At 36.6% G+C, this 18,125-nt stretch overlaps 1 protein-coding gene across 2 annotated transcripts in view; it reads right to left on the bottom strand.

Moving 5' to 3' along the window:
- Positions 1-5,804: 5,804 nt before the first annotated feature.
- LOC129891242 (probable sodium/metabolite cotransporter BASS4, chloroplastic) overlaps positions 5,805-18,125 on the bottom strand; it is a 35,536-nt gene continuing 23,215 nt past the window's right edge. The window contains exons 10-14 of one of the 2 annotated variants that reach the window (XM_055966534.1): positions 14,456-14,523; positions 7,205-7,290; positions 6,543-6,672; positions 6,278-6,379; positions 5,805-6,201 (exon numbers count right to left, since the gene is read on the bottom strand). In XM_055966534.1, coding sequence (XP_055822509.1) covers positions 6,136-6,201; positions 6,278-6,379; positions 6,543-6,672; positions 7,205-7,290; positions 14,456-14,523 — 452 coding nt within the window. In that variant the 3' untranslated portion in view covers positions 5,805-6,135. The other variant, XM_055966535.1, reaches the window with a different exon arrangement.

The following is an 18,125-nucleotide window of genomic DNA, read 5'->3' as shown; positions in this document are numbered from 1 at the left end:
AAAATAGGCTTGAAAACCCTGCACACCTCTTAGTGGCGCGCCGCACCAGGGGACAAACTACTGACGCTTGTTCCTGGCGCGATAGTGGCGCGTCGCACCCTTACAGCGCCAAGGCCATATTCCCAGCAGTTGCAACCCAGGCCTAAAATTCCTGTCGAGCTAGTTCGTCTTAGGATGGTCATATCTTTTGACTCTGAACTCCAAAAATTACATTCTTGGCGGCGTTGGAAAGAAAACTCGACGACCTTTAATTTAATAGGTTTTGGACGATCCAGATTGTCGTCTTTCAAAAGGTAGGGTCATTAGAGTCGACCCCTTATACGAACTCATCCTAAAACTTAGCCACGACGAATCTTTTGGACTTAGCTCGGTCCTAGGGGTCCTTGGTGACCCCACATCACCTCTAACACTGCTCAATTCCTCAGAGACTCATCTTAACTCATGCATATACTTTACAATACTCACGTTTGACCCTACCCATCCACAAGAAGGGTCCAAATCTTAGGAAAAAGTTTTGAAGGGTGTTACAACTTTCCTAGGGTAGAACTCCATCAACTTTACATTCATTCTTTAACTTTAACTTTAAAGACTTTCATGGATACATTAGCCTAAGCCTACAAGGGCTTCTATCTTGGCACATAGTTAATGACACAAGGGATTGCTACTAGGATTTCCTTACCGAATCCCATGAAATAGTTTTGTACTTCAAAATAGTCATAGCATATAGCTTGAGAATTCAAAACATCACATTCGGTGGAATAGTGCATTAAAATCTTTAATGATTCAAATATGCAAGAATTGTCCTTATAGCATAAAAAATCCATCATTCATAGCATTTCATCATTCTTTTATTTATAAGACTCCTTTTTGATCATAGACATTGCTTTCATAAATATTTATTTAGAGTCAAAACTTTCAAGTCAAACTTCATTAAAAATATAGTAAAATTAGGTGGGTTTAAATCACTTCAACTTTTAAACATGTATGTAAATAAAATTATGCATAAATATTTAGAAATCCATTAATTAAAAATCATGTTGTAAACAACCCACCATGAATTTCAAGAACCTTTAAAGAGATAAATAGAGAAAATACTTGCAAACCATCAATTCATACATATGAAATTATTTTGCATCAAAATAAACACATAATCATTAGTTTAACCATGATTCATGCTATTAAATAGAAATAAGAATTATCCATAAGAAAATTCTTATTTGAAATCAAGAGATTTAGTTGCTCGAGTTTTGGACTACTACATGGGTGGAAGAACCCATGGATGAACACCCACATACCGTAGAGTAAAACTTAAAGAAAATAAATATAATTTATCATATAATCAAAATACTTTAGGCACGAGAGTGGAAGGAATACTCTCATTGAAGCCTTATATATCTGGAATTCGAAGTTTTACTCAGAATTGAAGGATTTAATGAACACTCTTGAATTCTAGCCTTTTCTCATCGCCGGAGCGTTTTCTGTACTATCCGGAGTATATGAATCACCGAAATAGTATTTCTACACTACTAAGAACTAAAACTATATTTTAAAAATGAGTAAGGAAGTGTATAAAGAGAAGAGTTGCTTGAGAAAGATCGATGAAGAAAATGATGAAATAAGATGGGTATTTATAGGTGTGAAAGAGGGACCTAACAATATTTAAAAATAATTATAAAGAAAAATCTAAAAATTTAATGGAAGATTGTGATGTCATGGGTGATGTCAAATGGAGGACTATTGATGTCATGGGTGATATCAAATGGATCTAGATCTTTCCATAGTTGGTGAGATGAACCTTTTTCACGGAATACCCTTTTTCGGAGCTGCTTTTAAATAAGATAACTTTCTCATTAGGATTTGGTGTCTTTCATATGAATTGTTGCTCTAGACATCTACTTTCATATAGTTCAAGAATCAACTGATTTGGAGAATCCTATAGTGAGATATGAGTTTTCTTCTATAAATAGTTTATTTCATCAGAACACCATGTCTTGCAATAATTAATTTATTTGACCTATTTAACCTCCGAAATATAAAATATGGAATCACAAAAGTTGTAGGTAATGATATTGGGGTTATTCAAAAATTTAAATCACCTAATTTAGACCAGCCTATGAAAAGTTATGCCCAACATACAAAAGTTGTATCATTTTTGTCGAGAATTGGAACACCATATACAACGTTTTTAGGGGGTATTACCGAAATATAAACCTCCTTTTTTAGTTTACCATTTAAGAACGCTGGCTTATATAATGACCGATCCCCGTTATTATGGATAAGCCAATGTGGATGTATTTTGGATCAGAAAACTTCGGGTAGTAACTTTAGAAAAATTTAGCCTAGGCCAGACTTGGACGAATTCTGAGTTAGGTGAAGTCTAGGGCGACCTTGTGAATTGTGGGGGATCAAATATCTGATTTGGTTGGGTAAGTTGATATCCAAGATGATACAAAGAATTTACGGCTTCGCGAAATTGTATTTGGGCGAGTAAAACTCCTGAAACTGGACTTGGCGTGAAGGGTACAATTCAATACGTCTTGGGGAGGGGTTTTGTTGTGAAATGGGGCTTTGGAACTCAAGTTATGAACTCTTTGTTTTCGTTCAACCCACCAGAGCGGGATGGTCCCGCCAGAGCGGGACAATCGCGACATAAGACGGGAAAAACCTCAGAAATGGTTTTATTCTGCAAATACTATTCCTAAAGGGATAGGAGGCAACCCAGGGCGATTTTCATCATTTTTCCATGGATTTTCATGCTTAAGGTAAGGATTTTACTCCCTAAATTCATCATTCGATTCCTAATAATCATAAACTAGGATGGGTGGTCATTGTGAGAGGGTTTTGACATGTGGGTAAGGGTGGAAAATAGCCTTAGGGTGGGGTTATGATCATGAATTTTGGTCTAGGAAGGGAATTATGTTATAATTCATATCAATTAGGCCATTATATTGATCATTTGTATATATGTGACTTGTTTTTAGACTTAGAACAAGCGGAACGAACTCGAAAAGGAAAAGCTCTTGCACTTTAGAGTTGCTGAAGCTCGAATTTGAGGTAGGTGATGATTTTGTTTCCCGTATGTGTTTCATGTACTTGTTAAATTGTTTCATGGTATGCATATGTGTAAATAAATAGGGAACATGCTAGATTTTATGTGAAATGATCACTTGCTCAATCAAGAATTTAAGCATGCTCTTATACCACAAATATTGGAGAACAAAGATCTCAAACTCACTCAAGAACAAAATATTGAAAAGGAAAGAAATAACAAACAGACAAGTTGAAGAGGAAATATAACAAACATTTGAGAGGCAGAAATATTTCTGGAATTATAGGTTGTTTTTTTTGTTGTTGATCTCATTCATCACCAATGTTTTTTAAATAGGCTTACAACTCAACTACAAGACAAAATTAAAAGGGCACTAACTCAATAGTAATTTCAATTGAAATGAGAAATTTAACGAACCAATAACAACTATCCTAGACTTAGTCAAAGCGCAGTAAAATACTAAAAGAAAGCGTCAATAAGTCTTTTTAAAAATAATTTATTCAACAGTTAGAGTGAGTTAAGGTCTCACATTGATTGAGAAAATGAATTAACGGTTTGCTTAGATGGACTTGACAATCTTCCTTACTTGAACTATAATTTTTTGAATTGAGTTAAATCCAAATGTCATATCTTTATGTTAATTTAGAGAAAACCATACAGGCACACACAAGTTAAAAGCAAGTAGAAGTAGAAACACAAGATTAATAATCTCGCTAGTTTCATTGAAATAGAAGTCTAGTCAACTTCATATTCCCAAAGGAAAGAAAGAGAAGCCTGCAATATGAGATCTACAAAAACCAGCTCAACAAATAAGAAAGAATTAAAGGAAAATTTCATTTGAAAAGATTACAAAAATCCATACTCTCTCCTATTCTCGGATACATCACTTTATGTGATGTATCTAGACGTCGGGCATATCACTTTATGCAATGTATTAGTCGGATACATCACTTTATGTGATGTATTGGGACGTCGGATACATCACTTTACGCGATGTATCAATCGGATACATCACTTTACGCGATGTATCAATCGGATACATCACTTTACGCGATGTATCAATCGGATATATCACTTTACGTCATGTATCAGGATGTTTTGGGATGTATCCGGATTCCACCAAATTTAAGGAATTTTGTAATTTGAAAAGAAATAGGAATATGATATAATTAACTCTTTAACATTATAAAATTTGTGTAACCCTCCTCAAATGAAAAATGAACAACTTTGCAATCAGGAACATCCTTTATCAACATTAGATTTTAATAATTTAGCCATCATCGGTAACAAACAGAGAGAAAGATATTTAATAACATAAAAAGGTTATTTAGCTAGAAAAGATATAACAATATAAGTGTATATACTTACGTTTCATAGACTTCAAAGTCACACGAATATTTGAGGTTTACCGTACAATATACAATACCTTATTATTAAGATCTTCTTTTTTTAATTTCTCATTTGGTGTCCGAAATCTGCATTGAAGTCCGACTAAATTCGAATCGCACACTGCAAGATCGAAGAGTGGTACGAAAATGAATCATTATCTACAAAGACAAATAAGTTTAAATCATTCCTTCAAGAAGTGACAAAAGGTGAGCTAATATACCTCTTGATGTGTTGATATAAGTTTTGACTTTCAGTTTTACCATAAGGAAGCAAGTTAGTCGGTTCATTCATCATAATACTGTAATTTGGGGAAAAAAAATTAACAGTGGCCTCTTTGAATGTGATCATTAAGCTCTTTGAATGTGATCATTAAGCTGTACAAAGTTTAGTTGATCTAGAGATATAAGGAACTTAACAAACACATAATTATTATTAGATGACTCCAAAACTATTTATTTAGTGTACAAACTGTGAATACTCACATCTAAATCTACTGCTTGTAAATTATAATAATTTCACTTTATTATATAAAGGAAGGAAAAATAATACTAAAAGAATAATGAAAACGTTTTCCTCAAATATTGGTATTCATGTTGATACAACAACATATGCACATAAAGGAACCGAGGAAAAGGTAGTTCAAACATATTATTGAAATTTAAGTGATAAATTAAGACTCTAAATTTATTAAAACTCTTTTTTTATGATTGTGGTGTCGGAGCCAACTTTCGCGTAACTTGACTAAATTCATGAAATACCTATCACCTCCCACCAGCAACAAGTACCAGATAACTCAGTCCACCAAGGCTAGGACAGATGGGAAGAATCACCTAATATTTTTTTGTCTCTGCTATGTTTTGAACCTGATACCTCAGGGTTCTCAACCACTTCATTGACCACTAAGCCACACCCTTGGGTGCAACTTGGACGGGTCAAATGGATTTGTACTAAATTTGTCACCCCTAATTGGAACAAAAACGTGCGAAATGATCATATCTACTAATAATTGTTTCATTTGACGAAAATATACCAAAAGACATTTATTAATGGAAAAATTACTAGAAAAAATATTTTTTAATAAATAATTACTGATTTAACGATATTATTTATTTATTATTATTTATAGCAATATATAGCAATATTATGATATATTTACTATGTATTAAAAGTGAATTATGCATGCAATATAAATGTATTATAAGTGTTTTAAAATATATTATACTTGTTTGGTAAGAAATTAACACAATGTATTATAAGTGTATTAAATTATTTGATAAATATATTATTCATGAATAAAACTTGTATTATATGAGTTTTATAAATTATTCTCACTAATATGTATTAAAATTGTATTATAATTGTTCAGTGAAAAAAAAATATTATTACTATAAATGATAAAATATTTTCTTAATGTTGTACATTTATGTAAATTTCCCTTTATTAATTGACATTTCTATGCGCAGAAGATTACCGAACAGCCCAAAGCACCCACATAAAATGTACTGCTAACAATATATACTTTGAGAGTAAAGTATATCAATCAAACGTTTTGACGAAGAAAAACCAGTGTCAATATTTACAGTAAATTTGACAAACTAAGGACAAATGACTAAGTGAAAGTAGAAACCAAACACACTTTCTGAAAGCAGCAGAACATTTCAATGTGCAGCACCACCATATAGGAACTCCAGATGATTTTAAGCAGTCTTCAAATCATGCTCTTTTTGAAACCAAACACTCACCAAAAAAGAGTCAAAGATGATCTGAAGCAAATGATATTTCATGTCAGCAAACTGGAGCTGCAAACTCAAAAATTTGAAGAAAAAAATCAAGAATAACCTGGTTCAAATGTGCCGCTATGCATGGAAGAACCAGTAAACCAGATTCACCAAGAGCACCACCAAGCTGTTCTACTACTGCTACCATTACAGGCAGAGTTTTCTTATAATAATAAAATGAAGGAAATTAGGGCACTTCGATTATGTCATGAAAAGGTAAAAAGAAAAATATGGAATTGTGGGTTTCTCTCATCTCTGTATCAAGCTTTCTAGACTGACGCACTTTGAAATAGTAAGTTATGAGCAGAAGATAACATGTAGTTTACCTGGCTTGCAACAAGTAAAACAGCACTAATATTTTGCTTCTTTGAAAAAGATGATTCACTACCCCCTGAAATGGTGGAGAGTAAGGATATTGCCAGAGCATTAAAAGCAAAGAGGATGAGATGTAGAAGCCTGCAAGAAAATCTTATCAGTCAGTGATTCTCTGAAGCTGAAACAAGCTATCCGCTCATACCCTGGGTCAATCAGGGGTAGACGTGTTACTCCGTCTATTTTTGTTTAATAAGATGATTAGACAAAGCGTATGAAAGAGACACAAAATATTGTGACAGTTGGAGGTCAAAGAATAAAACAGACAGGTTACTTAAATTAAGAGTAATATTTCTGCATCAACTAATTGTATTAGCACACACACTAATAAAGCTATAGAGAGATCATTGCCAAATACAAAAAGGATTTCTTTGGTTCTTCAAAAGGTGCTACAATGTATATATGCAACGAAATTGAGCAAAGAAACAAATCGCAGATATTAAAAGTCATGTTACAGTGCCAACTTGTTAGGACACAAAAAGTTTCCCTAACATATGCCTATGTAAGCCAAAATTCATTATGCATTGATTACATCAATCCACAATGCCATAAAAATGAATCAAATTAAACATCAAAAGTTAACGAAGATAAAGAGAAAGGAGAGGTGGAAGCATACACTCCTAACACAACAGCTAGAAGAAATACCACTGGCTTAACCAATAAAAGCAGCGACCTCGATCTGCTCACTTGTATAAAAGGGGCCTGAATCAAAAAACTAGATATCAGGCCGTGCTTTTTAAATTTTTTAACAAAACAAAACAACTGAAGCTAAAGTATGATGGGAACACAAAATTTTGTCAAAATAAACATTCTGGCAGTCAGTTCAATAAAGACACTTCCTCGACGTCAGCAGCTATCATGAATTAAATGCATTGGGGGAGGGGGGGGAGCATAAACAGCTCATACCAAAAATCAACTACAAACCTGCTTTCCTATTCCATAACAAAAAATAAACAAAGATATGAGAATCACCATTGTCATTTCAGAAAACATTTGAAGACTGAAGTTGCTTAATGCCAAAGAACGGCAGAAGATCTTGAGTGCATCTTTAAAGCATGCGAGGCGGGGATTCATGGTACAAAGTCTACTCCCTCCTTCCTAACTTACTTAACCCATTTTCCTTTAAGACCAGTGTATGTTGGCAGTTACCTGTAACTGGAAACTTCTCAGCTCCAACAATTAGATTATAAAAAATAATTCCTTTATATTACTGCCCCCTTGATCTGACTTGTTAATAAAAAAAATATTCAGTTTAACACACTTTATATCTCTACTATAATAGAAAGGAGCTCTCTGATGCTCCCAAAATGAGATAGGATCAGTAATTAGGATTTAAACATCACGCCGGAAAAATTCCCCAAACTTAGCAAAAGCTCTGTGATAACAAACTTTGACTGGATTACTTAATTGTATTATGGGGTTCACTAGCATGTTACTCAATAAAGCGACCTCAGACGATTAATCAACAATTCAAAGTGTTTTTCTTGTGTATTCTTGATAAACCAGCATTTATATATAGATGTCGGAGGATCTTGATCATTGTCAATTCGAAAATCCATGATTTGAATTGATGTCCTCTCTTTGATTCCTCCTAAATTGCAACGTGCCTGCCAATTGAGAATTTTTATTCCTCTTACCATTTAATAACTCAAAATCAGATCTTAGTAACCAACTATTTGCAACTGGACAATTTAAAATAGACTTTTCAAGTGATAAAATTTAAATATTATTTAATGGATGAAAATTGAAAAAAAATTAATCCCTATCCATGTCGTAACATTATTTTAAATCCATTCAATTTTAATGCACGAACTTTCTGCTTATCTAGTCTGATGTAGAGTGAACAATCAAAAAAAGCGCTGCAATGATAATATAACTTTCAAATCTCCATTTCTTGGCGCATCATATGGTCCTTTTGGGGGTGGGAGAGGGATGGACAGTGAGGCAGTTGTTTTCATATTCAGACTACAACAATAACAACATACCTATTGCAATCCACAAGTGTGGTCTGAGAGGGTGGTGTGTATGCAGCCTTACCCTTGCCTTGTGAAGGTAGAGAGGTTGTTTTCGATATCAAGTAAAACATATCAAAAATCAAGCATGTAAAGCAAATATGGTAGCGAAGAAACAATGTTGAAACCAATTAAAAAGAGAACAAGTAGCAACAACAAATAATACGATAATCCAAATTCAGACTATGTTAAGGTTCCTAATTTTGGATCAAGTTGCTGGTCGATTAACTGGAAAGTCAGGCCCAACAGTCAGGTCTAAACCCTTGTTTTTGTTCCTTGACCTGCCAATGATTGCTGAATTTTGCAATACATTCAGGGAATTCCAGACCTGGGAACTTGTTTGAGAGAGTTCCGAATCTCTGTGACTTGACAAAATCCAACTTGTTTTATAAATAACACCAACCCTATTAAAATACAGGTTTACAGTAGCAAGAGTCCTAACAAATTAGAAATAGCAAAAAACCTATAGAACTGAAATAACAAGAGTCCTAATCCACTCAGGGGAGTTTTATTTGACCAACAAAAATAACTGCGAAAATATTAACCATTATCTGTCCTATTAATTCTCGCGTCTGGAATATGTTTCCAGACAAATGCATCAATAACATTACTCCCTTCCTGGAAAAAAAAGCTTGTCCTCAAGCTTGAAGTCCGGAAAGACAAATTTGAAATGATGCACTGTCTCCCAAGTGGAGTTCTCAACAGATTGATCGCACCACTGAACTAGAATTTCCGAATTACCACGATTCAGATGCAATCAGAGCAAGACAAAGGGGTGGGAACAACACGTCCTTGAACTGGTGGAAGAGTAGGTGGAGTTGCAGGTACCTCACCCTTGAATGGCTTAAGAAGTGACACATGAAACACATCATGAAGTTTGCAACCTGTAGGAAGACCAAGCTGAAGCACAACAGATCCAATGTGCTTCATAAGGACCATAATATTTTGGTGCAAGCTTATGATAGACACGACTAGACAGTTTTTTGGCGATATGGATGTAGATGTAACCAGACATAAGATCCTAGAGAGAATTCCAAATCGTGATGTACCTTATCATAAACTGTTCTCATCTTGTGTTATGTCTGTCGGAGTTTAGCTTGAATATGCTGTAAGGCAACATCTCGGTCTATTAATGCTCGGCCTACTGCATCAACTCGAGATGAACCAGCCATGTAGGATTGCAACCAGGGAGGCTCACGGCCATAAACAACTTGAAATGGGGATGTGTGAAGTGCTGAATGGTAAAAGTGTTGTAGCAAAATTCAGCCCAGGAAATCCATTCTACCCATTTCGCAGGACGATCACTCACCAAGCATCACAAATACATCTCGATCGTGTGATTAACATCCTCAGTTTGACTGTCCGATTATGGATGAAAAGCAGATGAAAAGTTTAATTTAGTCCCACATAAACGAAACCATTCTTTCAAGAACGTGCTAGTGAAGAGGGCATCTCGATCACTGACTATTGATTTTGGTATACCATGCAAACAAACAATATTCACAAAGAAAATCCTTGCTACAGAAGATGCATTATATTGATGAGTAAGAGATGTGCATATCTAGAGAACCTGTCCACATCCACCAATAACACTATTTTACCTTCTGATTTTGGCAGGCCCTCTATAAAATCCATTGAGATACCTGATCAGATTTAATTAGGCAGTTGTCAAGGCTGTAACAGTCCTGTTGGACTCAAATTAACAGCCTTATTACTAGGGGTGGGCATGGTATGGTAGATACCGAATACCATACCGAAACCGAAATTTTAATACTGTGGTTTGGATTTTATGGTATTTGGTATGCATTTTAAAAAAGTTTGGTATTCGGTATTTATAAAAAAAATACCGAAATACCGAATACCATACCGAAGTATATAATTACATAAAATTCATATATATGTAACTATATAATACTAGCAAATATATAAAATAGTAACTATTATTTAGATGTTGAAATTTTGATTACTCTATCTTTATTTAAATGTTCTTTTTGGGTGTTTGTTTAACAAAGAGAATTGTTTGTACTTTATTTTGAATATTTTTTACATGTATAAGATATTACTATGATATAATTGAGATGTTTCTTGAAAAGCCAAAATCATAATTATTTATTATACAAATATATGTTAGTTGAAGGCTTAAAGTTGACCAAACTATGGTAACCGATTTACCGTACCATAAAATACCGAAACCGAACTTTAAAATACCGAACCATACCAAATTAATTTGGTATGGTAATGGTATAGTATTTTTAAAAACCATAAACCAAAATTACCGAACCGAACTTTTCAATACCGTACCATGCCCACCCCTACTTATTACACTGGAAAATTGAACAGGCAGAAACGTAATCCTTGATAGTTGTCTCCATAGCTGGCCAGTAGAAATCCTTCTGAATGCGTTGCATGGTCTTCTCAACACCTTAATGTGTGCTATTATGAATCCTGTACAAGACAAAACTTACCAATGGTGAGTTTGGCAGTAGATAGACCCTGTCTTTGAAGAACAACAACCCATATCGAAACACCCAATCACCATCCATCTCTCCTTGTTCAATGCTTGAAGTTCCTGAAGAATTGGCGACTGCTTGACTTCTACCCAGGCTTCTCCAAATATCAAAATTTCCGGCTGAGAAATAGTAAATAACATATCTTCAGTCTTGTCTCACCGAGATAATGCATCTGCAACAGTATTCAATCGCCCAGACTTGTGTTCCACGAAAATCAAGCCCCATCAGCTTGCTAAGACAGCGCTGTTGAGAAGTGGTAAGACGTTGATCTAACAAGTATTTAAGGTTGTAGTGATCCGTTAGAATAAGGCAGGCTCGACCCAAGAGATATGGCCTCCAATGTTGATCTGCCTTTGTCAAGCCTATCAATTCATGTTCATAAGCTGGAAGTTTCAATTGTCGGTCAGCTAGCTAACAACTAAATAAGCAATTGGATGTCCTTCTTGTTGAAAGATTGCTCCTATTCCAACACCCCAAGCATCACTCTTAACAACAAATTCTTCTTCAAAAGTTTGGCAACTGTAACACCGGGGCAGCATCTAATGCCTTTTTAAGAGCTTCAAAAGAAGCAAGTATGTCATCATTCCACTTAAAAGAATGTCGCTTAAGCATAGTTGTTAAGGGGGCAACAATCAGACTGTACTTCTGGATGAATTTACAGTAATATCCTGCCAATCCTAAGAACCCACGCAACGCTGTTGTTGATTGCGGTTGAGGCCAGTCCACCATGGCCTCAATTTTGCTAACATCAGATGACACACCTATGTTTGAGACTGTGGCCCAGATAAGCTATTTGATTTTCGCCAAAGGAATATTTGGATTGAGCTTGCAGCAAACTCAAAGATGATTCACATATGTGACAATGATTCTTCTATGTCTTGCTAGACACAAGAATTTCATAAAAAATACAAGTACAAATTGACGTAAGTACTTCTGGGATACCTCATTCATCATTGCTTGAAAGGTAGAAGGAGCATTAGTCAATCTGAATGGCATGACAAGGAACTCAAAATGACCATTATGTGTTCTGGAAGTCGTCTTCTCAGTATCCATAGAATCCATGCGGACTTGATGATAACCAGAGCGAAGATCAAACTTGGTGAAAAATGGTGTTCCATGCAATTCTTCAAGTAATTCCTCCACTACTGGAATAGGGAATTTGTCTCTTACTGTTTTGGCATTCAGCTCCCTATAATCCACGCAGAAGTGCCATGTTTCATCACCTTTCCAGATTATCAGTACAAGTGATATGAATGGAGAATGACTGGGTCGAATAATGCCATGCTGAAACATTTGATCACACTGTTTCTCAATCTCATCTTTATGATAGTGAAAGTAGAGATAGGACCAAACTACCATGGACCAGTTCCTGGTAGTAAACATATCCGATGGTCGCAAGAAGGCATAGGAGGAAGACCTACAGGTTCTTGGAATAGGTCACTGAATCAGGCTAACACCTTCTCGAGCTCACCTTGCTTAGAATCCCACAAAAGCTGTAGGTGAGGCTGAAATAGTTGTTGTCCTTGTAAAATAATCTGCTTCCCATTTACATGAAAGCTCATTGTCAATTAGGCAAAATCCCACAGAATAGGCCCTGGTGTTTGCAGCCACTTGATACCTAGGACAATATCAAAAGCATCCAAAGGAATAATATATAAACCAACACTGAAGGAATGGTTAGCTACAAAAAATTGCACTGTTGTGCAAATGCCCAAATTGGAAATCTTCTCGCCATTTGCCACTGATACGTAGAGATTTCCTTGATGTTGGATAGGAAAGTCTAAACGTTGGGCCGCCGTTGAGCTAATAAATTTGTGTGTACTGTCGAGTCCACCAAGCTAAGTAACAACTTCTTATCAATTACAACTTGCAACTGCAAAGTACTCGCATGCCGTTTGCCGGTGATAGCATGGAGTGAGATGGCAGGCTCTCCACTATCCGTTGTTACGTTCTTCAGATTCCCTATCCTTTACTTCCTGCCAAAATAACTTTTTTCACTGATGGCCTTGAACATAAGAACCATCACAGTTGTAGCACAACCTCTTTGCAATGTCGGGCAGCCATCTCGGTGCGAGTCAATTGTTTCACAAAAGGATTAGGAGCAATTACCTTAGCACTCGGAATTATTGTAGTAGCGGCAGCCCTTGCACTAAGGCATGAGGTTGAACTATAGCCCATCTGTGTGCTAGAAGAAATTTTATATCTTCTTCTCAAATTCTCTCGCCACACTCATTGCTTCGACTAGGTTAGATTGGTTATGCAATTCAACATCGAGACAAATCAAATCAACTAACCCTGCTGTAAACATATCTACTTGTTGGTTTGTACGTACAGCTGGTGCACAAGCCAACATATTTTGGAAGTTCCTCGGATTCAACAGAACTAATTTGTTCGTAATGGATTACTTTTCGTAAGTGGGCCAAAACAAAGAGTACAATATTATTTGAAGACACACCATGTTAAATTGGGTTCCTCCTGTTCCAGTTGATAAACCCATAATTGTGCCTCCCCTACCATGTGAAAAGCACCTAAACCTACTTTTTCTTGGTTGGTTGTGCGTTGGTTAGCAAAGAATTTATCACAACGGTGAAGCTAAATTAGAGGATCTTCACTTCCATCATAAGTAGGAAAGTCTACTTTAGTGTATCTAGGAACTATACCTCTTCCTGTTAGTGTCATCAATACCAAAGTTATTGTTGTTCCTCCTACATGCATATGTAGTTCTTCACCTGCATTACTGGCTGTCTCTAACTTCAACTCCCTTTGCACGGGCGTGGTGCGGATTAAAATTTCAATTCGTTGCAATAGTTGCTGGAATTTGGCGTCCACCCTTGCTTCTGCAGCTTCTATTTTCTTCGGTTTGAGTTTGGGCTTCCTATAAAAGACTTCACAACTTTGCTTCTACGGTATTCTCATCCATGATGACAAGCTCTGATACCAAATTGTAAAGGTCCCTAATTTTGGATCGAGTCGCTGGACATTTAACTGGAAAGTCAGGCCCAACACTCAGGTCTAAGCCCTTATTCTTCTTCTTTGATCTGCCTATGATTGCTAAGTTTTGCTAATCATTCGGGGAATTGCAGACCTGGAAACTTGTTTGAGAAAAGTTCGGAATTTCTATGACTTGATAAAATCCTAACTTATTTTAGTAATAACGTCAACTCTATTAAATAGAGCTTTACGGTAGCAAGAGTCCTAACAAATAAGAAATCGCAAAAGTCCTATAAAACTGAAATAACTAGAGTCCTAATCCACTCAGGGATGTTTTTTCGACTGGAATATTGTTTCCCGACAAACGCCTCAATAACAGACTACAATGTAGTAATTTGGAATTTGGATCCTTACCAAACTGAGGAGGAGAGAACTCATCATTGATAAAAGCTTACGATTTCGATCAGAAAACTCAGCCACACCTGCAATATAAATTATTAAAAAATTAGTAATACATTAGGCAGTTTGACGCAACAACCTGACCCCTTGTATTGAGCATTCTGTATTTATGTTCCAGACTATGTTTTGAGCATACATATAGGTTGTTATTGTTATTTATAACTTGATTGGATGGTTTAGGACGAGTCCCGAGGGGTTCAGACAAGTAGAAAACTTAAAAGTGGTGTAGAACTGTTTCTGATGTATCTGGTGCAATACCAAAATTGCAGAAGAGGATCTGCAGTTGAGGAAGAAGGCTGATCGGCAGGCATGTTGACCTGGGGGTCACGATTGCGGAGTTTCAGCGAGATAGCTACATATCTGCCTCAGGTTAAATTTCATGATTGCAGTGGGAGTTCTGCGATCGGTGAAATCCCTGTAATTATTAATGACAGAGAAGAACTTCAAAATCAGTTTTGATACTTTGAGAGGTCTATCTCACGAGATTAAGGGGTTTTAGGTTAAGGTACTTTTGGTCTAATTTATGGGTTCGAAACTAGTATTTGAGTTTTATTCATGATTATAAATTATTTTGTTAATCCAAATTATGAGATTAGATGTGGGAATTTATGCCCCCCCTCCCACCCCACCCCACCACCACCATCACCACCACCAAAATTAGAAAACTAAGAAATTGATGTATTTTTAGGACTATCGATTGGGAACTTATCACATATTTGGATTCACTGGATTACGGGTATTCTGAAAACAGATAAGGTCTGAAGATTTGAACTCGTTGACCAATGGTTGACTTTTTGGGTTACCTTTACCAAGGTTTATTTTCAAGAATTGAGTCCAATGGTTTGTCCAACCACATTGAAAACATTGTATAGATCGGAGTCGAGGAGATTGGATGGGGTAAAACAATTTTGGAGCACTTAGCTTATCTCGAATCGAGGTAAGTACAGATTTTGACCTCAAAGAGTTTTTCCCGAAGAATAAGCGTGCTATTTAGCTTGAGCTACACGTTATGTATGTGTACATGAAGTGACAAGAATATACATAAGAACTAGGATATTATACTTGGTTGATAGTATCAATGCTACGATTTTGTGCATGATGTGTTACATAATTTGGATGTTTTTGCATATTGTATATGCTAGAACTGTGATATGAATGATATGAATATTGTGATACTTGTGCAGTTCAGATATTCATGCATATTGCATATGCCAATGCAGTTATTGAGCGTATCTGGTACATGGCTCCAGTGCAGTCATTAAGCGAGTTTGATACAAATCTCCAGCAAAGTTATGAGCATGTTGTGATATACGGCTCCATTGTGTATAGAGAGGATCCTCTCTCATGAGTCATTAACCACGGGGGATCCCGTGGTAAGTGTACATGCTAGCATAAAGAACATACATCAGGGCATTCACATGTTTTAACACAACACATATATTATATGCTTATATCTGTGCATAATGTTGTATACAATTGATGATACGATGTATAGATTTCAGTGCATATTGTTAATACGATTTATATGCAGTGTGTTGAAATGTGGCATTATTTTCTATATCGAGTTAAATCTCACCACAACCTTTAGGGGACGGCTAAGTTGCTTAGACCCTTCAGTTTCGGTGCCGCATCCTTGTCCATACGACATGGGTGTGGGATCTGTACCCGATCTGGTGAACCGATTAGATTTCGGACAGATTCAATGATTTCTGTAATCAAAACAAAAGCTAAGGTGGAATTGAAGAAAATGGAATACTTTGAATATAGAAATTTCTATATCACTCTTGATGAATATTTTCCTCAAGTTTTCCACATAATATCTTATAATTTAGGTATTATACTCTATTTTTAGATTTTGAATTATTTTTAGCCGAATCCCTGCACTCGTATCCACACCTGGATCCGTATCCACAAATCTTAACATTTAGATCATGAATAATACAACCTCTATATCTACACCCGAGTTTGAGCAACTTAGGGGGACGATCTAGGAGACTTAATGAATACATATGTATTCACTCTTTTCTTCCTTTGTTTTTTTATATAACTTGCAAATTTAGGACAACTGGCTAATTTGTTCCAGTTGGATGACTGCTTCCGCGGTGAGCCAATACTCTAATTCTGAGGTGGCTAGTAGACTTTATCTTCATTGTTTTTTATTCTAGTTTTTAAGCTGCATCCCACCAGAGCTATTAGATGCTCTTATGATTCTGTGGTTGGGGCTTAGACCTGTGTTGCAGTTAAGTATTTTGGATACATATTTGGTTTGAAGTTTATGCTTTGTTGGGAGATTTGCTTATGTTAGCCTTAATGCTATTGAGGTTGAATGATTTAAATATAACTGATTTCAGTTTGCACAGCGAGGGGGAAGTTGGGTGTCAGTCACCGATTCTACAGATTTTGGTTCTTGACTACAACCAAGACAGAATACTTGGAGTGCAGTTTCAGTGGCCTGCCGCGTGAGGCTGACGGGGAAGTGAGGCTTGGTACCCAGGCCATTCAAAAGAAAAGAAGCTTCAAATACCTTGGGTCTATTATACAGGAAGATGGGGCTATCGACGACGATGTTTCACACCGCATCGGTGCAGGGTGGATGAAATGGAGGCTCGCCTCCGGAGTGCTGTGTGACAAGAAAGTTCCACCAAAACTCAAAGGCAAGTTCTACAAAGTGGTGGTTAGACCGACCCTATTGTACGGGGTGGAGTGTTGGCCAATCAAGAAACTTCATGTCCAGAAGATGAGAGTCGCGGAAATGCGAATGCTGCGGTGGATGTGTGGGCACACTAGGATGGATAGAATTAGGAATGAAGATATCCGAGACAAGGTGGGAGTGGCATCGGTGGAGGACAAGATGCGGGAAGCGAGACTGAGATGGTTTGGGCATGTGAAGAGGAGAGACACAGATGCTCCAGTGCGGAGGTGCGAGAGATTGGCTATGGACGGTTTCAGGAGGGGCAAAGGGAGGCCGAAGAAATATTGGGAAGAGGTTATTAGACATGATATGGCACAGTTGCAGCTCTCCGAGGACATGACCTTAGATAGGAGGCTATGGAGGACTCAGACTAAGATAGTGGGCTAGGTGGCCGATCGGTTCTCCATAGTAGTCGTAGTCGCGCTCATTTGTCTTAACATATGATTTTGCATGGGATTACTGCTTATATTAGTTGGCCCAGTCTACTTTGGGTATCCTATTTTATCTATAGTAGTTAATGCTCCTTTATCCCCGATCTTTCCTACCCTGACTTTATCGCTTTATCGCTCTCATTATTCATATCTTTATATTGTCTGCTATATGCCTGGCTTTACTGACCTATGTCTTGTTTTCCTTGTTTCTCCTCCCTTGTTCTTCTCTCTTAAGCCGAGGGTCTTTCGGAAACAGCCGTCCTACTTTTTAAGGTGGGGGTTAGGTCTGCGTACACTCTACCCTCCCCATACCCCACATGGTGGGATCACACTGGGTTTGTTGTTGTTGTTGTTGACTACATCATATCAATATCCAGTACATTATTCAATGGTATGGAGTTTCTCAATGGGAAGTCTAGTTCTAGAAATGAGACACTTCATCCATCCAAATACTAGATGTTAAAAGATCAAATTGTGCATTTTGAAATCAATTAAGATGTGA

The sequence above is a fragment of the Solanum dulcamara genome, chromosome 6 (genome assembly GCF_947179165.1).
Source record: "Solanum dulcamara chromosome 6, daSolDulc1.2, whole genome shotgun sequence".
NCBI classification, from domain to species: domain Eukaryota; kingdom Viridiplantae; phylum Streptophyta; class Magnoliopsida; order Solanales; family Solanaceae; genus Solanum; species Solanum dulcamara.
The sequence above is the reverse complement of the archived record's forward strand: the minus strand, read 5'-3'. Positions and strand labels throughout refer to the sequence as shown.